The following is a 27897-nucleotide window of genomic DNA, read 5'->3' as shown; positions in this document are numbered from 1 at the left end:
TACATCAGAGAAATGATCGTAAGATCAAATTTAGGATGGTTTCTGCACAACATTTTATAAATGAGGCCCTTTGTGTTCAGCAGAAGAAAGAAATCCATACAGGTTTGGAACAACTTGAGGGGGAGTAAATGATAACAGAATTTTCATTTTTGGGTGAACTATCCCTTTAATTAGCTGGTTCAGGTGTGTTTGATTAGGGCCTATAGGACAGTGGGGCCCCAGGAGCAGGGCTGATCTGAATTTGAATTTTGTGTGGATTTAATATAGTGAATTTAAAAAATACAGCTATTTGAAGAAGATATCGATATTGTACCAATAAAAGGGCGGGTGAAACTCTGTCCCCATGATGAGTCTTCATGACCTCCCTCAAATATCTCCACAAAGAAAAAGAGGACATCCACAGTACTCTGACCTGTGTTCACAATTAAAGGAAAAAAGACATGCATGTGCATTTATTTTAATCAGAGAGTCAGAATAATTTGTGACTACTTTGATTGGTGTTGATGTTCAATTGATGGCCAAAAATGATGTGCTTCATTTCTCTTTTGAAAATAAAAAATGGGTTTGGAACATCATGAGGTTGAATAAATGGTGATTTTTTGTTTGTTTGTTTGTTTGTTTGTTTGTTTTTGGGTGAACTATCCATTTTAGTCAAATGGCTAATCAGAAGCTGGTTTCAAAAACAAGAAAAGAAAAAAGCATTTTTTTCAGCAAATTTGCTGAAATACAAATTTTACCAGTGACTTTAAGGCTGTAGAATCTTGTAGAGTTAATGCTGATCTTCCATTCCCCTGTCTGGTTGTCAGAGTTTAGTTTTACTCTCCTTAAAATCCCAGCAGTCAGGATGCTACCCAGAGGACCATCTGCCACTGAACCTGACTGAGACACACCTGAAAGCATGGGGAGAAACATTACATCAAGAGTGGCACAAACTGAATCACTAGAATCTGTTTATCTCTTACACATGTACAAGTTATCTGGAGCAAAAAGCATGAAAAACTGGTTTATTAAGCGCATACTGTAGATGAGCATTCTGTTCAGAGATTCACTGGCTCACCTGTAGGGCTGTAGAGGATAAAGACTGGAGAGTCTCCGGTGATATACACAGTCACATTGGACAGAGATGGATCTAAGAAAAAAGAAAAGTTGTCTGCCTTGGCTGAACTTCTCTCTAGCACAGTCACCTTCAAGAAATGCATTTGAGAAACAATTACTTCCAAGAACAGCACAAAACAGCAATAAAGCATTTAGACTAGGATAAGATGCTATGGTATTCTTACAGTACATTAAAAAAGAACTCTCTTTATAATAGTGATGATAGGAGTTAATATAATGAGCTCAAAGCATTTTTAGGACATACCAGGTCAGCAGTGATTACATCAGTAATGATGGCTTGAGACAATCTAGTGTCTGTGACCTCTATGGTCTGTCCACCAGAAACATGGGCCAGGTCTCTGTACAGCTGTATGTCTGACTGAGACAATAATCTTGACGACGAGATATTCTTTCCACTACGCGAGAAGGAGCTTGTCAGCAGGAAATTGACCTGGATAGTGGAAAAAAAGAGAGAAGACATTTAAAATGAAGAAAAATAGTAACACTTTACAATAAGGTTCAATTTGTTAACATTAATCAATGCATTAATTATGAATTAACAATTAACTATTTTTACAGCGTTTCTTAAATCTTGATTTGTGTATGTTTATTGTTAGTTCAGTATACCTAAAGCATTAACTAAAGTAAAAAAAAAAAAAGTATTAAGACAAATGCTACATAACTGAAATAACAAATCAAGCAGTGATGACAAGTGATCTGCAGATACTCACTGTTGACTTTGTGATTTCTATCATGCCCTCAACTGCACTTTTTAATTCAGAGTCCTTTGCTGAAGCATCAGTGAAAACAAAAATGTCTGATGATGGAGGAGCTTGTGTCAGTGTCAACTGTATGTCAATGAAACAACAAAACAGAAAGAAACAGGACTTTTAAGATTGTAATCACTCCATCAATCACTCAACAACTTTCTTTCTGTCAGGCTTTACAATGTATATGAAAGCTCAGTCCAATTATTCAAATTTTTTTCAAACCCTATTCTTTTATAAAATCTTATCCCCTGGGGCCGGTTGCATAAACTGCTAAGACTAGTCTTACAAGTTAGTCACCTTTTTTTCTTTAAGACTGGTCATAACTTTTTTAAGTCAGTTACATAAAAACATAGATTTGATACAGAAAAGTAAGTCTGATTACCTCTAACTAACTGTTAGTTGTTCATACTAGTTCTTAAGACACAGAAACATAGTGGCTATGTTCATGCAACTGGCCCCTGGGGTTTCACAAGGCTTAAGCTAGTCCAAGACTAAAATGCATGTTTGGGCAGTTTTAACTGAATGCAACTTACTGACATATCTTAATATATTCAGCATTATTATTTTGTCTCAAGATGCAGTAATACATTTTTCTAGGATACGTTTATAAAAGCTACTTAAATACCCTAATTCAGTGGTTCCCAAACCTGTCCTGGAGTACCCCCAGCCTTGTCTGGCTATCACCAGACCAAGCTCAATTTAAAATTGAACATTGGTCTGGGGAGTCTGCTATGTATTTTCTACTGCACAAGAGGCGTGATCAACGAGCATTATTCACGCAACTGGATAGTCCTTCAACCAATCAGATCAACGATCCAGGTGACGTACTTTGCAGAGCGACGCGAAAACTCCAGACAGGTTCAGTTTGTATTGGTTTGTAGCATTGATCAGCGGTTTGCAGAATCAGCAATGGCATCGAGCGATTTTTGCAGGTTGTGCAAAAAACCATGAAAGTGAGTGATATTTACACCCAGTCGAGCGATTTGTTTGCTAAACTAAAGAAGTCATTTAGCATCGTTGAGAGGTTAAACGGAATTGGATTGACGGTCGTGCGAGAGACGTCATCGTGTTATTCCCGCCCAGAGCCATAGAAAGAGCTCTGTACTCGCCAATAGCGAGCAAGGTGGATAAGCCAGTCTGTGATTGGTTCCCGCAAAAGTATAACAGATGTAAGGGCTTAGCCTTTACGTCATTTATTAGCTCACTTTAATTGTTACAGGGAATAAGAATCGAATCAACTGTAAATGATTCACTGTAAATGATTCAGAATTAATATTTAACACTTCATCAATTATTCGTCCAGCGAAAATTGAGGTTAGAGTATTTTACCAATTCTGGATAAAATATTATTCTGTGGCCAACAGTAACAATATTTTATTATGATTATTATTATTATAATTATTATATTATTATAAGCAAGAGGTAACTTGATCTTAAGTTTAAGGCAGTAACTTGACACACAATACAAGAAACACTATATGTGAAAATCAAAACAAGATTTATTGACTACTTCTAATGATTACAGGAAACTAAGGCTAAACACACACACACATACACACATAGGCTACATACATGCACACACATTCGCGGAGTTGATGAGTTATGAAAAGTCCCAAGTTCAGTGCTAACTTAACTTATAACCGGAAGAAAATCACAAAAGCAGAGCTTTGGCTTGATTCTTTAGGTTTAAAGGAGTTTCACCAGTTTCCAGCAAGAGAGAGAGAAGTTTGCTTGTACCTGCGTTTGCTCTGACAGCTGAGGTAATCGGGTTGTTCCGTGACTCGTGTACAGCGGAATCCCGTTCTGGATTGGCTGTCTTTCAGGTGACGTCTTCTCGGGAAAGCCCTGCGGGTTGCGCGGAAGCTTTGAAGGATGTTGCTGTCTGATCTGAGCGTCTGGCTTGAGCGGCTCTCTTCTTGGGAGACTTTGGTCAGATATTTCACCGAGGGTTGTGGAGTCTGAATGTGACGGCTGTTGATCAGCGGCGTGGCTCGTAGTTGAAATCGGCGGCTGTTAGATGGAAAATCAGCCCCGATAAAGGATCTTCTCAACTTCTTCTGTTCAGCATGACCCAAGCAACTTTTCAGCCGTGGTCAAAGTATTTCTGACCGACTTCTGACTTCCAGCTTCTGACTCTGACTTTACTTCATATTTCTCAACTGACGTTAGCTTGTTCGGACAGCATAGTTTTAAAGGAGCAATTCTGGCTCCCTCCTTCAGATGCGATCCTCCAATGAGACGTTGCTACAGAGATTAGACACGCCTCGTCTATTGTCTATTGATCACATCGCGTGATATCTGCAGAACATTCTCCTGTTTTATTAACAACTTTATAAAGTTTCTTAATATTTTCCTGATACTGAATTTCAATGTTTCATTCACACAGAATTACAGAGAATTATAAATTCTGCATTTAGAGCTCAAACACGACACACTTCTTCCACACATATTACTAGACTGACCTAATTAAAACAACGATTATAAGAGAAAGAAGATGCATACAGGACTACAAACATATAAAGCATTGACTCCAACATATTAGTAATCACATCATAGCAAATGTTATTCTGGATATAGTTAATACTTTAAGTAATCGACAATTGTCCCTTTTGAGATTCAAGATTGAGTCCTTAAGCATAGTTTAAACTCTGACCGGAGTCATGGGTGACTGGGTCACGATGGACGGTCACACAAGGGAGGTATTGATAGGACAGATTTGTCTTTAAATCCGTTGATGGGTGTTTTCCTGTTCTGTCCGATAATACAAGAGGGTTTTGTGAGAGAATCAATAGATTTAATGTGATCAAACCCACGTGATGGGTTCTGATTAGTTTATTGCTGATGAGCAAAGAAGTCCTTTAGATAGAGTCCTTTGTTAAGAGAAGTCACGTCATCACTTCTGTAAAAGCTAGGTTTTTCCTGTCAGGAAATGGATCTTTTGGACCAAATGAAGCTTTGTTCAATCATGCCTCTGGCTGATAAAGCCATTTGGTAACGTCTGTCGAACGGGTCCCTACACAGATGCAGCAGAAATGAATGTATGGGTTTCCAGACTGAGTTGCCGGGCGAAATCAAATCGCCGGCAGATCAGGCTGGGTTTACCCAGTCTACCCCCAGCCCTGTGCATTTTGTATGTCTCCCTGTTTCTGACACACCCATTTCAGGTCTTGCTGTCTCTACTAATGAGCACATGAGTTGAACCAGGTGTGATAAATGAGGGAAACATACAAAATGTGCAGGGCTGGGGGTCCTCCAGGACAGGTTTGGGAACCACTGCCCTAAATGAACTAAGGCCTAATCCTGGCTTAGGCTAAGCCCTGTCTGTGAAACCGGGCCAATATGTTTTTGTGTGTACTTATTTCAGTGTGAACCTTTTTCAAACTGAAAGAATGTTAAAATCACAGACCAAAAGACAAACACACACCAGGAGTCCTGATAGTGCCATATCTGAGAAGTTTCCACCAACAGATGTTGAAAGGGAATTAATATGTCTTTTGAATGTATCTCCATTCCCAGTCCTTATCAGAGGTCCAGAATCTGTCATTAGAAACATACACACATTACAGAGACCAAGAATACACGCAGTCACTAAAAATCATTTTTGCTTAAAGTTAGTTTAACGTTTGACATTCGTCAGACATTCGGTTTCATACCCAATTAAACTCTAAGCACATTTCACGTTTTCAGCCCAAACCAACTCAGATATGCATAAACAAATGTCCTTTGCATTGCACAAGGCTTAATTTCACCAAATAAAATATATAATAATTAGCCCTATAAATCAATTAAACAATTTAACTATATGACATTATGATATCAAACTAATGGTAAAATGTTCAGAAAAATATCCCCTTTATTGCACAAGGCTCCGTTTTTGGAATTAGCATTTCACTTATTTTATAATATTTTTATTTTTTATTTTAATGTATACAATACTGTAAATCCATTAAACCACAACACCATTTGACCTGAAAGTATCAAACCAACTGTAAATTACTCAGAATATTATTCTCTATGATGCACAAGGCTTATTTTCCAGAGTAATAATCTGGTATTTTTTATACGTCTTATTTTCCAGATTATTAATCTGGTATTTCTCATATACAGTACTAAACCCATTTATATCCATTAAACTACAACACCGTTTGACCTAAAACTGTCAAACAAACTGCAAATTACTCAGAATATTATTCTCCATGATGCACAAGGCTTGTTTTCCAGATTAATAATCTGGTGATTTTATATTCAGATTATTAATCTGAAGTTTCTTATATACAGTACTGTACCCATTTAAATCCATTAAACTACAACACTGTTTGACCTAAAACTGTCAAACCAACTGCAAATTACTCAGAATATTATTCTCCATGATGCACAAGGCTTGTTTTCCAGATTAATAATCTGGTGATTTTATATTCAGATTATTAATCTGGAGTTTCTTATATACAGTACTGTACCCATTTAAATCCATTAAACTACAACACTGTTTGACCTAAAACTGTCAAACCAACTGCAAATTACTCAGAATATTATTCTCTATGATGCACAAGGCTTATTTTCCAGATTATTAATCTGGTGTTTTTTATATGCATTACTAAACACATTTAAATCCATTAAACTACAACAACGTATGGCCTAAAAGTGTCAAACTAACTGTAAATTACTCAGAATATTATTCTTTATGATGCACAAGGCTTGTTTTTCAGATTATTAATCTGGTGTTTTTTATATACAGTACTAAACCCATTTAAATCCATTAAACTACAACACCGTTTGACCTAAAACTGTCAAACCAACTGTAAATTACTCAGAATATTATTCTCTATGATGCACAAGGCTTGCAACTCTGTGTTTACCGCATTTGGGGAACGTCACACGTGAACCGATGTCTGAAAGCCAAGTATCAAATCTCTCCAATCCTATTGGCCGGCGACAGCCTATGACATCATCATTGCGTGACCCGGATCTATATAAGGAGTGACTAGAGAATCAGTCAGTATCTTATTGTCTTGATAAGACGATAAGATCTGTTCAGCAAGCAGCCCCGAAGCATGGCTAAGCAATGCAGAGTCTAGTTCCCTGTTCTCAGGGAACCATGGTTACATACGTAACCGGAGACATTCCCTTTCGAAAGGGAACTCATCTCTGCGTTTACCGCATTTGGGGAACGATATTCCCACGCCGCCATGCTTGAGGAGAGTGCATGCCAAAGATGGCTAGACAAACGACAAGCAGTTTCAAAAGAAATGCCAGATAGCAACTCACCCTCAGGTCACACAAAGGCTGTCAGTGACAGCATCCCTATGGCCAATAGCCCAAGCTGAACCTCAAAGAGGCCTTCCGCAGAGAGCCTACCAAAGCTGCTCCAAGGCTTATGGGACCAAATCTTCCAAAGAAAGATGGTCCCGACCTGGTCTGACAGAGGACAAACTTAGTCTTGGCCAACCCTGTCTGAATACAGAGTCTCAACAATATATTCTTCAGAGAAGACAGCAAGTGAGAGTGACTGAAAAAAGCAGTAAGTAACTCAAACCTACACGTAGAGACAGGCATCCTGGAGAGCAGAACTCAGCTGAGTGCTATGGACCCTCTTATTGAGGGGAGTATACTCTGCTCAATCCTAGGATCTACTCAGCGTCTGATTATTTGCACTGAGCAGGCTGTGTGCTAAGAAATCCTGATAAAGGGGCGCACAAACCAGTCTGGGGGCTGATCCTTAACGGGAGGCCTCATGGAAGCCTGCAACCAATTATTAGCTTAGGGAACTAAGGACTATACAAGACAACCCTAGCAGGGGAGTATAAAGCTCAACCTAACAGATAGACCATACAGTAGGCACATAATCACGGAGGCCAGAGAGGGGCCTACAACATGACAATAGTTCTACATGGAGTAGAAACTCATACATGTCATTCTGCTTAAGTCACAACCCCAGAAGTGGGAGTGGGAAAATCCAAGGGCGGCCTGTAAAGGCCACTCACCTTGAACACCAATCTTGCTGGGAGCAAGAAATAACTACAAGACAGATAAGACCGTAAAGTGCCCACATAACAGTCCACCTAACACAATCCAACAAGCAGTGTACTCAGTAAAAGCACCTTTTACTCTTTAAAGCAAGAGGAGTACAACATACGCCATCATGATCTAAAGGAGGCCCAAAAATGGGCCTACAACTTCAGACAGACACGTGGCGTCAGCACCTGGTGTAGGTGCAGAAGGTCCTTAACAATCTGGAACACGCAGACAAAGGTACCTTGGATTAAAGGTGTGCTCTCCTGAGCTTAACCTTGTTGCAGATGTTGTTACTGTCTCGCTGGACAGAAATTATGAACGTAGTGTTTAATGTCTCTTTCCTCACAGGCTAGAGGCTCAGAACGTGGTCGTCTCTGTTGCTGCCTCACAAGCTGTAGACTCAGATCATGGGATATGTTGTTGTATCTCTGGATGAACCAGAGGCTCAGAACGGTGTTGTATCTGTTAGTGTCTCAGCTTCGCAAGCCGGGACTTGGTATATCTGTTAATGTCTATCCCTGTATGTCTATCCCCACACCTCTCTCCCCTGTGGAAATCATTTGCATAAAGCACAAAGTTGAAAGTCTTTACAGTGTCTTTAAGGTTTGCCAATGCATTTCTCACTTTAAAAACCACCACCAGAATACATTTGGCAATATTCTAAACAAATAGAGACTAAACATAATGAAAAAAGATTGAACTGTCATTCAATTGTAGATTAACAGCTGAATTTGTGCCAGATGTTGCACTACAAATAGCTGTCACTTAGAATACTTATTTATTTGAATAAGTATGAAATTGATTTGTAGTTTGCATCAGTTCTAAGGTTTTCAAACATCATTTTGAATGGATTTGGATGGATCTTTGTGATTTCTCTTTGTTTCACCTATTGCTGCTAAGGTCTCGTGGAATTTTATGGCGGTCTGTGGCCAACCTTAGGAGGTAGTCTCTAGATGGGTGAAGGGCAGAAACTGCCTGTGGACCAAAGAGAAGTCCTGTCCTTCCTAGGCTTGGTACAAGAGGTCTTCTTCTTGCCCTCTAAGAGAGTCTTGATGTTGTCCTTACATCTTTATCTGATGGAGTTGGACAGTTTGTTTGTGTTAGTCCACCAAGATCCAATCAAAATGTAGCAAACCTTTGTCTGCTGTTACGGACAGAGTGGGGCCCAGCCATAAACTGGGCCCTGGAATGTGCTGTTCACTACACCAACATGCAACATAGGAGGCCCAGAAGGCCTACAACTCGTAAACACATGGCATCTGCTAGTGGCAATCATGAACATACCAGTTACCAGTTTTTACTGAGTGTATTTCATGCACTCAGTAAAAACTCCTAAACTCTTAAAACAAGAGGAGTACACACTCCACCACAATACTCTGAGAGAGGCCTTACCTAGGACCTACTCTTAGCAGAGACGGGGCGTGGCCAGTGGCGGTGATGGGCCATACAAAACCAACACAGAACTGTGCCAACATGTAATCTGAAAGGAGGCATTAATGGGGCCTACAACTTCAACAACACATGGCGCCAGCTAGTGGTTATAAAGGGGATAAAGCTCAAAGGGCTCTAAACCCAACAAACAGTTGTGGGAAACTATCTCAACACAACCTGAGCTAAGTCTGCACATTCCAAAAGGAAATGTACAGGAATTTACACAGTTACAGGGGATGAATGAAATGCTATCATGGTCTAAGGGAGGCCTACAAATGGCCTACTACCTCAAACTGACACGAGCATAGACCTCTGGCAGTGCTAAACTGAGCAAAACTCATGACCAACAACACTTGTGAACACAAGCTGCTAAACTAGAAGGAGGCTAAATCCATTAGAGCCAAATAAGAGGAAATAAAGCAAAACTCAACATGCAAACAATGTGAGGTGGCTGATTAAGGCCAACACTAGTCATAACTATTAACTGATGTGACGAGTGCTAACTCAAACTTATTCTAGCTAACACCAGAGGAGAACCTACTCTGTACAATGGTGGCTTTTGTGGCCTGCACAAATATCGTTCTAGCCAACCTAACAAACTTTGCCCAAAAAACCCTAACGTTTTCCGACTACATACTCAGGAAAAACCAAGCAGGAACACAAGGTCAATATATTTATACACATAAACATAAACCCAGCTTACCTTCCTGTAGCTCGAAGACCAAAGATTCCTCTTTTCCTTTTCTTTCACAAGGAAGGATGGAATCTAGGGTTCTTTGAAGAGTAAAAGAGCCTCTTTCACTATCAAGCCCTTTGCAGGCCTTTAGAAAAATATTCATCAAGGGCCCAGCCTTCAGCCTGACTGTTTAAGAAGTGCCTGAGTATGTTAAACGAGTCCAAAACCCAGGAGGCGGAGGAAGAAGGGGCGAGGGCAGGTGTGAAGTCACCCTTGCAAAGAGAGGGAATCGATTACCGACGGTGCTGGCGTCTGCGATCGATCACCTCCCAAATAACTTGCTTCTTCCACCTCGGGTCCCGCCATCTTTGTGACTTGCTCCAAGACAGAGGAGGCGCCCGAGCGGCCATACTGGACCTCTGGTCCTGTCTCTGAGCCTCAGCTAGAGATGGACCAGCCTCCTGGCTGACTACATGTTCAGAAAAAAAACTATACAGGAAAACCAAGGTTGACATATTTTAAAATATAAAATATATACCCAGCTTACCTTCCTGCGGCTCGAAGACCGAAGATTCCTAATTTTCCACATGAAAGGATAGAATCTAGGGTTCTTTTAAGCCTAAAAGAGCCCCTCATTATCAAACCGTAAAAGCGGGCCGTCAAAAAAATAATAGCCATAATATTATTAATCTTGAAATAAAGAAGCCTTGTGCATCATAGAGAATAATATTCTGAGTAATTTACAGTTGGTTTGACACTTTTAGGCCAAACGGTGTTGTAATTTAATGGATTAATATGGGTTTAGTACTGTAAAAAAACAAAAAAACAAAAAAAAAACAGTAGATTAAAAATCTGGAAAACAAGCCTTGTGCATCACAAAGAATAATATTCTGAGTAATTTGCAGTTGGTTTGACACTTTTAGGCCATACGTTGTTGTAGTTTATTGGATTTAAATGTGTTTAGTAATGCATATAAAAAAACACCAGATTAATAATCTGGAAAATAAGACGTATAAAAAATATCAGATTATTAATCTGGAAAATAAGCCTTGTGCATCATAGAGAATAATATTCTGAGTAATTTACAGTTGGTTTGACAGTTTTAGGTCAAATGGTGTTGTAGTTTAATGGATTTAAATGGGTACAGTACTGTATATAAAACACACCAGATTAATAATCTGAATATAAAATCACCAGATTATTAATCTGGAAAACAAGCCTTGTGCATCATGGAGAATAATATTCTGAGTAATTTAGAGTTGGTTTGATAGTTTTAAGCCCAACAGTGTTTTAGTTTAATGGATTTAAATGGGTTCAGTACTGTATATAAAAAACACCAGATTAATAATCTGGAAAATAAGACGTATAAAAAATACCAGATTATTAATCTGGAAAATAAGCCTTGTGCATCATAGAGAATAATATTCTGAGTAATTTGCAGTTGGTTTGACAGTTTTAGGCCAAACAGTGTTGTAGTTTAATGGATTTAAATGGGTTTAGTACTGTATATGAGAAATACCAGATTAATAATCTGGAAAATAAGACGTATAAAAAATACCAGATTATTACTCTGGAAAATAAGCCTTGTGCATCATAGAGAATAATATTCTGAGTAATTTACAGTTGGTTTGACAGTTTTAGGCCAAACAGTGTTGTAGTTTAATGGATTTAAATGGGTTTAGTACTGTATATAAGAAACTCCAGATTAATAATCTGAATATAAAATCACCAGATTATTAATCTGGAAAACAAGCCTTGTGCATCATGGAGAATAATATTCTGAGTAATTTGCAGTTAGTTTGACACTTTTAGGCCATACGTTGTTGTAGTTTAATGGATTTAAATGTGTTTAGTAATGCATATAAAAAACACCAGATTAATAATCTGGAAAATAAGCCTTGTGCATCATAGAGAATAATATTCTGAGTAATTTACAGTTGGTTTGACAGTTTTAGGTCAAACGGTGTTGTAGTTTAATGGATATAAATGGGTTTAGTACTGTATATAAAAAACACCAGATTAATAATCTGAAAAACAAGCCTTGTGCATCATGGAGAATAATATTCTGAGTAATTTACAGTTAGTTTGACACTTTTAGGCCATACGTTGTTGTAGTTTAATGGATTTAAATGTGTTTAGTAATGCATATAAAAAACACCAGATTAATAATCTGGAAAATAAGCCTTGTGCATTAGGAGAATAATATTCTGAGTAATTTACAGTTGGTTTGACAGTTTTAGGCCAAACAGTGTTGTAGTTTAATGGATTTAAATGGGTTTTGTACTGTATATAAGAAACTCCAGATTAATAATCTGAATATAAAATCACCAGATTATTAATCTGGAAAACAAGCCTTGTGCATCATGGAGAATAATATTCTGAGTAATTTGCAGTTAGTTTGACACTTTTAGGCCATACGTTGTTGTAGTTTAATGGATTTAAATGTGTTTAGTAATGCATATAAAAAACACCAGATTAATAATCTGGAAAATAAGCCTTGTGCATCATAGAGAATAATATTCTGAGTAATTTACAGTTGGTTTGACAGTTTTAGGTCAAACGGTGTTGTAGTTTAATGGATATAAATGGGTTTAGTACTGTATATAAAAAACACCAGATTAATAATCTGAAAAACAAGCCTTGTGCATCATGGAGAATAATATTCTGAGTAATTTACAGTTAGTTTGACACTTTTAGGCCATACGTTGTTGTAGTTTAATGGATTTAAATGTGTTTAGTAATGCATATAAAAAACACCAGATTAATAATCTGGAAAATAAGCCTTGTGCATTAGGAGAATAATATTCTGAGTAATTTACAGTTGGTTTGACAGTTTTAGGTCAAACAGTGTTGTAGTTTAATGGATTTAAATGGGTTTAGTACTGTATATAAGAAACTTCAGATTAATAATCTGAATATAAAATCACCAGATTATTAATCTGGAAAACAAGCCTTGTGCATCATGGAGAATAATATTTGGAGTAATTTGCAGTTGGTTTGACAGTTTTAGGTCAAACGGTGTTGTAGTTTAATGGATATAAATGGGTTTAGTACTGTATATGAGAAATACCAGATTAATAATCTGGAAAATAAGACGTATAAAAAATACCAGATTATTACTCTGGAAAACAAGCCTTGTGCATCATAGAGAATAATATTCTGAGTAATTTACAGTTGGTTTGATACTTTCAGGTCAAATGGTGTTGTGGTTTAATGGATTTACAGTATTGTATACATTAAAATAAAAAATAAAAATATTATAAAATAAGTGAAATGCTAATTCCAAAAACGGAGCCTTGTGCAATAAAGGGGATATTTTTCTGAACATTTTACCATTAGTTTGATATCATAATGTCATATAGTTAAATTGTTTAATTGATTTATAGGGCTAATTATTATATATTTTATTTGGTGAAATTAAGCCTTGTGCAATGCAAAGGACATTTGTTTATGCATATCTGAGTTGGTTTGGGCTGAAAACGTGAAATGTGCTTAGAGTTTAATTGGGTATGAAACCGAATGTCTGACGAATGTCAAACGTTAAACTAACTTTACCGCCGTGCAGAACGTCCAACGTGATCTCATGAGAATACGTGTGTATTTTTACGTGAAGTGTGGTTCTACCACACGTACATTTACTAACGTTTTCATACACACAAAAACGTACAACATTGACGTATTTATAGCACTAAAGCGTACAAATACTTACGTATTAGCATCTTAAAAAACGTAAAACATCTAACGTAAAGTGTGAATGTATATGAATTACCATGTATTAATATTAAAATCGTGGCTTTAATGATTCAAATATGTTGTGTTCAATTGTCATTAACGTTACATAATGTTAAACGAGACTACACTTTGAAACCTTAAAATGAATAACATTTCTATAATCGTTTTGTAATATTTTGCTGTGCGATTTTTTTTGACTGACAGTGACTGACAATACAACCATAAGATACACCAAAGCACAACATAAATTAACAAATCACACCCATTTTATTTGTTTGCTGTATTCCATATCTTTACAATCCATATGTTTGCGAGGAACAGATTCAAATTCAGCCCTTTATCTGTCGATCTTCACCTTCAGGACTATATGCACGGAGCGTTCTTTAGAACTTCCGCATTAATATAAGCCAGCTCGAAAACTTCCGGTGAGATGTCATTTGCTGGTGTGTTGAGCATCAGTAGTGTAATACTTAGTTTATAACCTGACTATTTTAGTCACTTAAATAGTCAGGCATAGCATTAATTTAGTTATTCAAACGTAAGACAGCTTCGAAAATAAATAAATAAAGACATACCTCAATGTTCCTCCTCGGCTAAATTCAATTCGACCATTAGTTTTCACACTTTTATGTGAAAAAAAGCTTCAAAAATTAAATATTTATTGTGCACTTTAGTTAGATTAATTGAATAAAATGTGTGTTTTCACAAGTGTGCTGAAATCATTGATCTTGCGCTGCTCTGACTGACATCTGCTGTGATTACAAAGGGAGAGCGTGGTGCTCTCTTTCTGTGTAATTAATTCACAATAAAAGTTATTGTTTTTCATAAGATTTTGTGAGTATTTCATACTTCACATTGACGAAATGTTTTTTCAAACCTAGTTATTTTATAATGTTTAATATTTAGTCAAAAACGAAGTGAAAAACGTTTAGAGGAAATGGCTGATATGTGCGCAAATAAATACTACTTTGCCGCCACCTGCTGGTTAAAGTGCTAATTACTGTCTTTTTTATTTTTAAATAAGTGTTTTTATCAAATGTTAAATTTCCTACATTTTTAAACGTTCGGTTTTACAATGGGGACAATCTCAGAAGGATGAACAAATTATGTTTGTGGTCATCGCATTAAAAATAACATATAAAGTCCTGGGGAAAAAATGTGTGTGTGTGTGTTTGTCTCTAATTACAGACACGGCATTTTTAAACAGTCCCAATAGCTTCGTCTTTATTGCAATCAATAAAACTGGTTTATTGGCAAATTAGGTAAATGTAATAACTGCATTAAAATATAAATACAACATTAAAAGTCAACCATAGATGGTTTTGTGTCGATGTACAACGACTACAGAATGAACAGCTAACAGTTCACCGGAAGTGCCCGAGCTGGCTTAACGACAACCAGGAAGTAACCCGTGCATATAGTCCATTCTCAGCACCAGCGACCGTCACAGTCAAAGCCCGCGCACGTTATGATTAAAATTTAAAAAATAGCGCCAGTGCGCCTGCGCCACCCTCGAGAAGCGTTACGACATGGTTTACGGCACTGATATCGAACGCTCATTGGTTCTCACCTGCTTCGTCGCAGATTGCGATATGCCGTGTTTCAGTGGATTGACATTTGAGTGCGCGCCTTCACGGAGAGAAGAACAGATTCATAATTTCACGGATTAATAAATTGTATTCTGCTCTGTACCCTATAAAAACTATTACGTTACAGCCAGAGAGGACTGCGACTGGAACTCATCATCATTTTAACTTTTGGTACCACTTTTGACATATTTGCAAAAAATAAATGATTGTGATTAACGTTACGCTTGTTTGTCTGTTTTTCATTTATTAACAGTATAGTTTTAAGAAATTGTTATGGGTAGGTTTAGGGGAAGGTGTAGGATAAGTGGCTCAAAATATCATTTTAATGTCATATTTTTACTAAAATTGTCAGTTTCCTACACATTTCTGTCCATTATGATTTATTCTTTTAACGTTATGTATAAAATGGGTAGGTTTAGGTTCGGGGTGGGGTGGGGTTTAGGGATATTACATTCATCTAAAAATGTTAAAAAGGTAACATTTATATATATTTTATACATATATTTTTATGACATGAAAGATTCGTAAATATTTTACGTTTTATTCGCAGTAAAAACGTAAGTATGTTTACGTTTTGGTGCCATAATTACGTCAGTATTTGTACGTTTTAGCACCATTCAAAACGTACAAATATGTACATTTTGTGTCTTTTAAAGTTACGTATTAATAACTACGTATTAACAATGAGACCAGGCTGGATTGTCGTGACCATGTCTGCATGCCTAAATTCATTGAGTTTAGATATTTACATTAGCAAGCAGTTGAACAGCAGTACCTAATAAAGTGGCTGGTGAGTGTATATTTTATGTAGATTGCCAGTCAAAAGTTTGGAATAATTAAGATTTAGATGATCATTTTAAAATGAAAATGATATATATTTATATATATTTTAAAATGTATTTTATTACTGTGGTGGCAAAGCTGAATTTTCCAATAGTATCCAGCTGCAGAACCACAGCGCCAGCAGTTTCAAACCAGCAGAGCCAAATTAGCAGCCGCGGTGTGGAGGTGAGGGGCGGAGCTTATAACTACTTTCTTTTATTAAATATGAACTGTTTTCATGTGGATTTTGATTGGATCGATATCTACAATATTTAACAACAATACTTTTAAATAAAGTCTCTTTCAATTTATACATGCCATAAACTAATGTGATGGTTACAAAAACAATGCAAATTTGAAATGTCAAAAATCTGCAGAACCAGTGTTTAAGCATGACAGCTGCAAATCAAAAATGTATCTTTAGTTAAAGTTATATATTTTATCAACATCTGAACTTTGCAAAAAGGGAAATGTCACTTTTTTTAGAATATTGTACATTAAAGATAATTTGTAAAATCCACAAAAGCTTTATAGATCTTTATTGTAAAGTTGTTAAACAGTGTTTTTCATGCTTGTTTTGCACATTCATATTCAATTTTATACATACATCTAAATGCCACTTCTGATGCATATTTCCTCTGCCGTGGAAAAAAATAATAAAAGCCCTAGAGTGAGTTATTCTAATTAACATGAGATTGATAGCCAAGGTTAGGGGAAAAGTACCTTTTTATAAAGAAAAAAAAATGCCATGACAATCAGGGACAGTTAAACCTAAATGATAATTCTGTCATCATTGACTTACACTCTAGTTTGTTCCAAACCTATATGAGTTTAGTTCAACAGAAGAAAGAAAAAGGATGACATTTTGAAGAATGTCAGTAACCAGTTGATGGTAGCCAGTGACTTCCATATTTATTTATTTTTTCCTACTATGAAAGTCACTCTCTACAGTCAGCTGTTTGTTTACTGACATTCAAAATATATTTTTAGTTCAACAGAAGAAACAAACTCATACAGGTTCGGAACAACTGTAAAACATTTCAGCTGGTTAAACTTAGAAATGTAAGTTCACCTGCTGCCTTAAAAATGTGAGTTAACTGTCAGGGTTCTGTCACTTCGGTCTAGTTTATTTCTTGGTTTTGTGACAGAGCTCTGACACTCCCGTTCTTGTCGTGTTTTTGTGTGAGCGTACAGTCTCGAGTGTTCTCGGGGCTGTGCGCTCTCTTGTCTGCGTGCCTTGTTTCATGTTGGGAGCGTGAAGTTCGGATCCCGGCATTCGTGTCTAGTTTGGTTTCGGTTTCGTGTCGGGATTCGGACACTCGCGCTCCCAGTCCTGTCTTTATTGTGAGCGCACGGTTTGTGTGTACTTTCACTTGCCGTGCGCTCTTGTCTCATGTTTTGTGTAGCACGCGGTTATTTCCATCTGCCGCGTGCTTTCATGTTGTGGTGTTGTCTTGTGTAGCACGCAGTCTGTTTCACGGGCTGCGTGCTCTCATGTTGTCTTGTTTTGTGTGAACACGTGGCTTATGAGTTTTCATAGTCACGTGTTCATGTCTCGTCTTGTGTAAGCACATGGCTTGTGATTTTGTCTTCATTGGCCATGTGCTTGTGTCTTTGTTTTGTTTTGGTGTGAGCACATGGCTTGTCATGTGTTTCTTTGTGCCATGTGCTCTCATGTCTATTGTCTTGACCCCGCCCACCTTGTTACCTCATTATTGGTTGATTTGCCCCACCTGTCCTCCCTCATTACCTGCCTTGTTTGCTCTCCTATTTATTCTCCTTGTGTTTGCAGTCCTGTGCTGGTTCGTTGTCGTTTATTCTGTCGTATTTCTCCTTGTGTGTCTTCAAGCCTAGCCTAGCCTAGCCTAGCCTAGTCAAGTCAAGTCAAGTCAAGTCAAGTCAAGTCAAGTCAAGTCAAGTCAAGTCAAGTCAAGTCAAGTCAAGTCAAGTCTAGTCCCTGTCAAGTCAAGTCAAGTTTAAGTTAGTCTGTTTTCCCCCTCGGGGTTGTTTTTGTTGTGTTTTTGTTTTATTTTTTATTATAAATAAAAGCCCTCTTCCCTGCAATTGAGTCCTCGTTCCTTCCACCACCCACCCAACCTGACAGAACGAACCAGCCATTATGAGGACTCAGCGGAAGAAGAGCTTCTGCCATCCACCAGCCTCCACTCTCTCCAGCCCTCTCTATGATCGCATTCTCCAGTTTAAATACTTGAGCTCCCTCCGTCAACAGGGGATTGACTTGAGGGAGTTTGCTATCAAGTTCAGCGGTGCTGCAGAAGGACTGGGGTTCAACGATCCAGCTCTCAAGGACCTATTTAATTATGCCCTTGATGAGCCCCTCAACTGGTGGAGAATGAGAGGGCTGGACCACCTGAACTTTGAGGCTTTTGTGGACTTTCTTGTTTGCCCGGGAAAGAATGCTGCAGTCTCCCCAGAGGCGATTGTTAATGCTGCTGTTTCCTCAGAGGCAGCTATCTCCATACCAGTGCCTCACCGACATAAGCGGAGGAGGAGAAGGAAGGCTTCCTCCGACCCGGCAAGTCTGGTGATCCCAGAGCCCGCTCCAGGCCCGGAGGCCACCCCAGAGCCCGCTTCAGGCCCGGAGGCCACCACAGAGCTTGCTGTAGGCCCGGAGGCCACCCCAGAGCCGACCAAAAAAGCTGCAGCACCCACAGAGGAGGGAGGCACAGTGCCACTGCCTCACCCTCACAAGAGGAGAAAGAGGAGGAGGAAGGCTTCCTCCGTCCCTCACGGCCCGGAGGCCGCTCCAGAGCCCGCTCCAGCCCGTGAGTCCGCTCCAGAGCCCGCTCCAGCCCGTGAGTCCGCTCCAGAGCCCGCTCCAGCCCGTGAGTCCGCTCCAGAGCCCGCTCCAGCCCGTGAGTCCGCTCCAGAGCCCGCTCCAGCCCGTGAGTCCGCTCCAGAGCCCGCTCCAGCCCGTGAGTCCGCTCCAGAGCCCGCTCCAGCCCGTGAGTCCGCTCCAGAGCCCGCTCCAGCCCGTGAGTCCGCTCCAGAGCCCGCTCCAGCCCGTGAGTCCGCTCCAGAGCCCGCTCCAGAGCCCGGTCCAACCCGTGAGCCCGCTCCAACCCCAGAGGCCATTCTTGTGCCACTCAAGCGCCTTGCCCTGCCGGCGCCACCCGAGCGCCTTGCCCTGCCGGCGCCACCCGAGCGCCTTGCCCTGCCGGCGCCAGCCGAGCGCCTTGCCCTGCCGGCGCCACCCGAGCGCCTTGCCCTGCCGGCGCCACCCGAGCGCCTTGCCCTGCCGGCGCCACCCGAGCGCCTTGCCCTGCCGGCGCCACCCGAGCGCCTTGCCCTGCCGGCGCCACCCGAGCGCCTTGCCCTGCCGGCGCCAGCCGAGCGCCTTGCCCTGCCGCCGCCTGCCGAGCGCCTTGCCCTGCCGCCGCCTGCCGAGCTGTCTGCCCTGCCGCCGCCTGCCGAGCTGTCTGCCCTGCCAGCGCCTGCCGAGCTGTCTGCCCTGCCGGAGCCTGCCTGGATGGTCCCTCCAGTACCGCCCTGGTCCTTAGCCAGGACCCCAGACCAGCTGAAGCCCCCCTGGTCTGTCCCGCCGGTGCCGCCCTGGTCTGTGCCACCCTGGTCTGTCCCGCCGGTGCCGCCCTGGTCTGTCCCTCCGGCTCCTCCCTGGCCCTCAGCTGGGACCCTAGACCTGCCTGAGCCTCCCTGGCTCAACCCTCCCGTCCCTCCCTGGTTTCCTTAAAGACATTCTGTTTTGTTTGTTTTTTTTTTTGTTGACTGACTTGGCTCCCCTCCCTCCCTCCCCTCTTTGTCTTTGTGTTTTGATGTTCTGTCATGTTGTCTTGTTGGTGTGTTTTTGTCTTGTGTCGTGTATGTTGTCATGTTTGTCTTGTGTCCCTCGTAGGGGACGCCAGGTGGCGTCCCTTTAGAGGGGGGGTAGTGTCAGGGTTCTGTCACTTCGGTCTAGTTTATTTCTTGGTTTTGTGACAGAGCTCTGACACTCCCGTTCTTGTCGTGTTTTTGTGTGAGCGTACCGTCTCGAGTGTTCTCGGGGCTGTGCGCTCTCTTGTCTGCGTGCCTTGTTTCATGTTGGGAGCGTGAAGTTCGGATCCCGGCACTCGTGTCTAGTTTGGTTTCGGTTTCGTGTCGGGATTCGGACACTCGCGCTCCCAGTCCTGTCTTTATTGTGAGCGCACGGTTTGTGTGTACTTTCACTTGCCGTGCGCTCTTGTCTCATGTTTTGTGTAGCACGCGGTTATTTCCATCTGCCGCGTGCTTTCATGTTGTGGTGTTGTCTTGTGTAGCACGCAGTCTGTTTCACGGGCTGCGTGCTCTCATGTTGTCTTGTTTTGTGTGAACACGTGGCTTATGAGTTTTCATAGTCACGTGTTCATGTCTCGTCTTGTGTAAGCACATGGCTTGTGATTTTGTCTTCATTGGCCATGTGCTTGTGTCTTTGTTTTGTTTTGGTGTGAGCACATGGCTTGTCATGTGTTTCTTTGTGCCATGTGCTCTCATGTCTATTGTCTTGACCCCGCCCACCTTGTTACCTCATTATTGGTTGATTTGCCCCACCTGTCCTCCCTCATTACCTGCCTTGTTTGCTCTCCTATTTATTCTCCTTGTGTTTGCAGTCCTGTGCTGGTTCGTTGTCGTTTATTCTGTCGTATTTCTCCTTGTGTGTCTTCAAGCCTAGCCTAGCCTAGTCAAGTCAAGTCAAGTCAAGTCTAGTCCCTGTCAAGTCAAGTTTAAGTTAGTCTGTTTTCCCCCTCGGGGTTGTTTTTGTTGTGTTTTTGTTTTATTTTTTATTATAAATAAAAGCCCTCTTCCCTGCAATTGAGTCCTCGTTCCTTCCACCACCCACCCAACCTGACATTAACTCAACTAAACATAAGTTAACTCAACTTGAAGATAAGCTTTGTTTCAACTCAAAAATTGTCAAGACAACGCATTACCTTAAGTTAAAATTTAAACTTAAAGTAATGCATTGTCTTGACTATTTGTGAGTTGAAACAAAGCTTATCTTCAAGTTGAGTTAACTTATGTTTAGTTGAGTTAACTCACATTTTTAAGGCAGCAAGAGAACTTACATTTCTAAGTTTAACCACCTGAAAATGTTTTACAAGTCAATGATGACAGAATTTTTATTTTTGATTGACCTATCCCTTTAAGGGGGCATATACAAATCTGATGATTAACAGTTTACATCTTAACAGTAACAGTTTACAGAACACTGATGGGAATATTGCTTCAGAATAAATTACATTTACAACACAAAAATGATATATTTTACTAGATGTAGTTAGTTATTGCACCATCACCAATTGAAAAGAAACGTCAGGAGAGTTAATGCTGCGTGAGGAAAGTGAGTCGCCGGCTGCGGAAAGTGAGTCGCCGGCTGCGTGAGGAAAGTGAGTCGTCCGCTGCGTGAGGAAAGTGAGTCGCCGGCTGCGTGAGGAAAGTGATTCGTCCGCTGCGTGAGGAAAGTCAGTCGCCGGCTGCGTTAGGAAAGTGATTCGTCCGCTGCGTGAGGAAAGTGAGTCGCCGGCTGCGTGAGGAAAGTGAGTCGCCGGCTGAGGAGAGTCAGTGGTCAGCTGCGTGAGGAAAGTGATTCGTCCGCTGCGTGAGGAAAGTGAGTCGCCGGCTGAGGAAAGTGAGTCGCCGGCTGCGTGAGGAAAGTGATTCGTCCGCTGCGTGAGGAAAGTGAGTCGTCCGCTGCGTGAGGAAAGTGAGTCGCCGGCTGCGTGAGGAAAGTGAGTCGCCGGCTGCGTGAGGAAAGTGAGTCGTCCGCTGCGTGAGGAAAGTGAGTCGCCGGCTGCGTGAGGAAAGTGAGTCGTCCGCTGCGTGAGGAAAGTGAGTCGCCGGCTGCGTGAGGAAAGTGAGTCGTCCGCTGCGTGAGGAAAGTGAGTCGCCGGCTGCGTGAGGAAAGTGATTCGTCCGCTGCGTGAGGAAAGTGAGTCGCCGGCTGCGTGAGGAAAGTGAGTCGTCCGCTGCGTGAGGAAAGTGATTCGTCCGCTGCGTGAGGAAAGTGCGTGAGGAAAGCACCCCTTTAGACCAGCAGCGGAAAACAATTTTATCTAATAGCATATTTCAAGCACAATAGACCTACCCTGGTTATTAAATGGGACTAGAATATATTCTGAAGGTTCCTCCGATGTTCCTCTCCTACTGTCTATGATACTGAAGGCTGCTCTCTTGGCCTTTGAATTGTAATTAGACAAACCTGTGATGTCAAACACAAAAGCCAGAACTGAGGTCTGATTGAGGCCCATCAATCTAAAAAGAGAATGAAAGAGAGAGAGAGAGACAGAGAGAGAGAGAGAGAGAGAGAAAACGAAAGATTAAAGTTACAGTTCTTCTATTTCCTTTACTGAATGAAAAATGGACAGTCTGGACATTCTTCTGAATAGCTTCTTTTGTGTTCCTTGAATCATACAGGTTTTGAAAGGTCATACCGAAGAAAGGCTTGGTTTCCTGTTGCCACTCGGATGTCTTCCAGCAGTTCCATAGTAGCGTTGATGGCCATTTCAGCAGCACGCTGGTGAAGGAAGCCATGACTTGATCTGATGTCATCCTTGTTGATGCCTCCGGTGGGGTCTCTAGAACTGGTCGTATCAAGAAAGCCGCCATGGCTACATTTGCCTGACAGACACATATTTTCATAGAAATTTTGTTGAGAAAATAATGCATTTCAGAAACATTTGTTTTAGCCAGATAAGCATCAGAGCTACTCTTTGTTTCAGCAGCATGAGACAGCAAGCCAACCAAAATATTGGTTAATAGGCTATATTAAGCCTAATCAATATCAAACAAAGACAAGAACTGAAGGTTTTTTCATAACTTAAAAAAAAAATTCAGAAATCCTTCAATACCCTGTTGAAAAAAAAAACTGCATATGACGGGTAGGTATGTTTTGAAGAATGGCAGCTGGTTTGAGCTGGTTTAAGCTGGTCAATTCCTGGTCCTAAGCAACTAGCTCCAGCTCAGGACCATCTTATAACCAGCACAGGACCAGCTTAAACCAGCTCATGACCAACTAAGCTGAAGTATCAGGTTCTCAGGTTCGAGAACTATCTGACTTAGGCCTGAAAACCAAAACACCAACCAGTTCTAATGCATGAAATGCTAAGCTTTCCTACCTTCAGGTTTGTTTGAGAAAAACAAGTGGAAATATCCTGAAGTTAAGATCTTCTGCTGCAGTATCTCTGGGAGAATGTTGTAACTGCAGTCTTTTCCAACACAGCTTTTGCATGTTTTTGTATTGGGACCTAAACATCCATCCAGAAATGTAAGTGTGTGTGGAATGGCACAATATTCAAAGTGTGGTAAAATTGTTATTTGGCTTTGGTGGGCAACTGTAAAGATGGCTAATCATCATATGATACAAGTTACTGGAATTTAATTTTGAGATGAATACAAAGAAACTACTTCAGAAATGACTATACAGTGCATACAGCACCTGCTAGATTGTTGAGGGGAAGGTCAGGTCTGATCAGATTGCTGAAAGGAGCAGTGCTGCCCAATTCCACCCAGTTACTGTGGCTATAGAAGTCCTGCACACAACAACACATTCGTTTGTTAAAGGGATAGTTTACCCAAAAATGAAAATTTGATGTTTATCTGCTTACCCCCAGTGCATCCAAGATGTAGGTGACTTTTTTTCTTCAGTCGAACGCAAATTATGATTTTTAACTGCAACCGTTGCCGTCTGTCAGTCAAATAATAGCAGTAGATGGGAACTTCGACTATAACAGTAAATAAAACTTGCTTAGACAAATCAAAATTAAAACCTGCGGCTCGTGACGACACATTAATGTCCTAAGACACGAAACGATCGGTTTGTGCGAGAAACCGAACATTATTTATATCATTTTTACCTCTAATACACCACTATGTCCAACTTCGTTCAGCTTCCTGTTAGTGAGGTCAAAAAACGCGTTCTGGTGACGGAAGTGATGTCTCGCCCATATACAGTGGTGTATAAAGTACTCAAAAACCATACTTGAGTAAAAGTGTAGATATCTTGCCAGAAAATGACTTTGGTAGAAGTTAAAGTTGCTGTTTAGAATTTTACTTGAGTAAAAGTTTTAAAGTATGTGATATTTTTTGTACTTAAGTATGAAAAGTATTTTTTTGATATTAAATGTACTTAAGTATTGAAAGTAAAAGCACAAGTAAATGTAAAATACAAAAGGAGCAAAAAAATATTAAAAATTGTTCTATACACAGTTTGAGCAGCAAGATTGTGTTCAGTTTTAACTCTCTTACATTTTGTTTCTTTAAATTGGCTAAAGGTTTATTGTAATTTTTATACATAAAAAATACTAATATATTAATTATACATTGATGATTCGTTCATGTTAATTTATAGTGCATTATAACTAATGCAAGAGACAACTTTAAAATGTTAAAATGTAAATGATGAAATTAAAAATGAACAATACTTTTATTAACCTTATTTAATGTTACAAATGTACTCTTATTGTAAAAAGTTACTATTTCATATAAATCCAAACAGTCATGCTTAAAAATTACCATCTTTACACACAAAGGCATAGCATGGGTCTATTTTAGGTGTACTTTCACACATTATTTGGCTCTATTTTAGAAAAATTGATGATTATCTAATCAAAATATGTGTTACAGTGCCGATAAAAACTGAAATTGAATAGGCTACATTTCTGATTTGTTAAGCTTCTGTCGCTGTATGAGAATACAGTTTAAATAAGCAACTTCGCCGGATAATGAATGCATAACAGCGAACAAATAGTTATAAACTAATGCAAATGAATGGTAACAATCGTGGCATACAGTTGTTGTTTTTTTGTCACATTGTTTTAACCGCTTGAGGTTACTACTAATGTCTCAGCCTCGACGACAAACATACTCTTCTCCACTAATGCAGTATCTAGTCAACAAACTAATTACTTTATAGTGATATGAAAACATGTACTGTAGTGTACATTGTATAACATACCGTTTCATTGTCCGTTTTAAATCGTTTTGAAGTGACCCGCTCTGTGCAGCGCGCAGCCTCACATCATGTGTCAAAAGAAACCATACGAGGCATCAGTGATAGTTTTTATTTCGCCTCTAGAGGCCGTTCTCGTAATGTCTCATAATCTATGCTCGTAATGACAGCGCACTTCTCAGGCGCTCCAGCAATGGACGCAACCCGGAAAATTAAATCAACCGCGGTTGTGCGAGCACTTGTTTGCACATTCTTGCTTGCAGTCTGTGTTCTTCCGACTTTATTTTGTAGTAAGTAACGAAAATGCTTTGGGAAAATGTATCGGAGTAAAAGTATATAATTTATTTAGGAAATGTAGTGGAGTAAAAGTAAAAGTTGACAGAAATATAAAAACTCAAGTAAAGTACAGATTCTCCCAAAAAATACTTAAGTACTGTAACGAAGTATTATTACTTCGTTACATTACACCACTGCCCATATACTTCAATGAGCGCGAGACATCACTTCCATTGTCAGAGCGCGATCAGACCTTACTAGCCGGAAGCTGAACGAAGTTGGACATAGTGGTGTATTAGAGGTAAAAAATGATATAAATACTGTTCGGTTTCTCGCACAAACCGATCGTTTCATGTCTTAGGACATTAATGTGCCGTCATGAGCCGCAGGGTTTAATTTGGACTTGTCTATGGAAGTTTTTTCGACTCTTATTGTTCAAGTTCCCAATCACTGCTATTATTTGACTGACAGACGGCAGCGGTTGCAGTTAAAAATCATAATTTGCGTTCGACTGAAGAAAAAAAGTAATCTACATCTTGGATGCCCTGGGGGTAAGCAGATAAACATCAAATTTTCATTTTTGGGTGAACTACCCCTTTAAATTGATCTTGAATTGAACAGTGTTTGAATTTTTTTTTTACTTAATTCAGTTCAGTCTAGGCTAATATGTTCTCCATGACTAGCATACCTGTAAAGTATGACATACAGCCCCCAGACTGGTGCGGGCAGACAAATATCTCCCCTGTTTCATGCTGACTTTCACTGCAGCAATGCCCTGAGTGATGAGGTCCCGTCCATTTTTGAAATCTTCATTATCAAAATGATGAGCAGTACTTAACAGCTTTATATCCACAGCTGCATTGCTAAGGGAAGTATGAGCAATAGCCAGACCGAAAGTGGATATTTTTAATAAGGAGGAATATGAATTTGAGCAGGCTCTCTGGACGGCAGTTGGAGTCAGTTTGTTGTTGATCTGGAGGAGTGGGAAGCAGAGGGGAAAAAATTAACATGGGCCCAGTAATGTTTCCAGATAACCTTGTAATTGCCACTAAATACATGGTTAATATCAATGTTGAGAAAAAAATTGAATCATATTAACTAATAACTCTGGTCCTATACAGAAGAGGATTGCTAAAGATGTCAGTTTGTCTGTTTAAGTGTAATACTCTTGTTCATCGTTGTTGATTATCAAAAGTTAATTCATTTACAACTGGACATCTTTCTGTTTGTATGAAGGTGAAATATGTAATTGTAATAAAAATAAAATTATTTTGGTCATTAGTGCACATTCTTGTCGTGGTGCCATCTCTTCTGGGAAGTCCTGCTCCATCTGAGGAACTGCTAATGAGATTTCAACACATATGTATGTTTGTAACAGCAAACAAAAACGCATTACGCAATTACAATGGATCTTCAAATGCAGATGAACAAATTAATATTGGGGTGAAAAAAGTATACAAATATAAATATATGCAGTTGTATTCACCAATTTACCTGACATTCTACAAGTAGCCTATGTGAGTTCTGGTCAAATAATTTGAAACATAACTAAACACACCATGCGCAGTTTCCGAATTTGTTCACAACAAATTGTTTTTTTTTTCTTACAGGTAGTGTAAAGTCTTGCCCCCGGGCAGCGGCTACATCACGACACACTTCTGCCATCTTGCGGAGGAAAGCTGCCTTAGTGATTTGTTGATGTGTGAGGGATCCATCAGCAGGGAAGATTTGGAATCCTGACGCCTGAGGGGGCTGAAAGAGAGCCCCCTGGAGGAGAAATACCGCCACTACAACCAGTGAAACCATGTTCACCTTCACAACTGTGGGAAAATTCATTATGTGAATTAATTCATTTTTTTTTTTTTTTTTTTATGAAATCTGCCATATGTACCTTTTTCTTTTGTTTCCTGTCAAACCCCCTAATGAATAGTATCTCAAACCTGCAGATCAAGTCCTCCAGTTCAGATCAAGTCATCTTCAGTCAAGCTGAATTAGCACCGAACATGGCTGTCTACTCCTTTAGTTTAGTGTCTCCCTAATATAATATTTCTATTCGTCATGGTTAACTGTGTGTTTGCATGTGTTTGTAGTGCTGTCTACGGTTGTCTTTTGAGGACAAGAAAGATAAAGATTGAAATTGAAAGTGGTGGCCAAAATGTTTAAGTGGGGGTACTAGGTAAACACATAATCAAACTCACAAAACTACATAGGCCTGTTGAACATTAAAATGAAGACCTTTATATTTAACAATAAATAAATAACCACAAACCTATGTGATAGCTATATTTTTCTTTCTTGGAGCAAAAAAAAAAAAAAGTGTATGAAAATTGTCAATTTTATTTTAAATTGCTTTCAGCTTTTAATCTAGTAAATGAGTCGTACAATTCTCAGATAAATAGGCCTACAATATAAAATCAGAAGATTTAACATCACACACACACAAAAACAATGATAGTCATTTCATTACATTACCTTGTAGTAGAGGTTCCGTTTCTATATTTATATTACTGTACACACGATGTCAACGTTACATGTAAATGTAGCAAGCAGCGG

At 39.8% G+C, this 27897-nt stretch overlaps 1 protein-coding gene across 1 annotated transcript; it reads right to left on the bottom strand.

Moving 5' to 3' along the window:
* Positions 1–183: 183 nt before the first annotated feature.
* Positions 184–27897, bottom strand: LOC137032759 (von Willebrand factor A domain-containing protein 7-like). The gene is made up of 13 exons (XM_067404701.1): positions 27817–27897; positions 26953–27164; positions 26033–26317; positions 23557–23650; positions 23237–23365; positions 22553–22739; positions 22207–22373; positions 5290–5402; positions 1827–1943; positions 1361–1546; positions 1058–1184; positions 738–890; positions 184–412 (listed from the first exon to the last, which is right to left on the bottom strand). Exons 2-13 carry the CDS (start codon positions 27148–27150, stop codon positions 273–275), a joined length of 1896 nt encoding a protein of 631 aa, XP_067260802.1. The 5' UTR covers positions 27151–27164; positions 27817–27897; the 3' UTR covers positions 184–272.

The sequence above is a fragment of the Chanodichthys erythropterus genome, chromosome 12, assembly GCF_024489055.1.
Source record: "Chanodichthys erythropterus isolate Z2021 chromosome 12, ASM2448905v1, whole genome shotgun sequence".
NCBI lineage: Eukaryota > Metazoa > Chordata > Actinopteri > Cypriniformes > Xenocyprididae > Chanodichthys > Chanodichthys erythropterus.
The sequence above is the reverse complement of the archived record's forward strand: the minus strand, read 5'-3'. Positions and strand labels throughout refer to the sequence as shown.

Excerpts from the sequence above, each read along its gene's own strand:
- LOC137032759 (XM_067404701.1), bottom strand. The coding sequence starts at position 27,150 with ATGGTTTCACTGGTTGTAGTGGCGGTATTTCTCCTCCAGGGGGCTCTC. Across the intron at positions 26,318-26,952 it reads GGCAAGACTTTACACTACCT|ATCAACAACAAACTGACTCC; the intron begins GTAAGAAAAAAA and ends CCACTCCTCCAG. Across the intron at positions 891-1,057 it reads TATCCTCTACAGCCCTACAG|GTGTGTCTCAGTCAGGTTCA; the intron begins GTGAGCCAGTGA and ends CCATGCTTTCAG.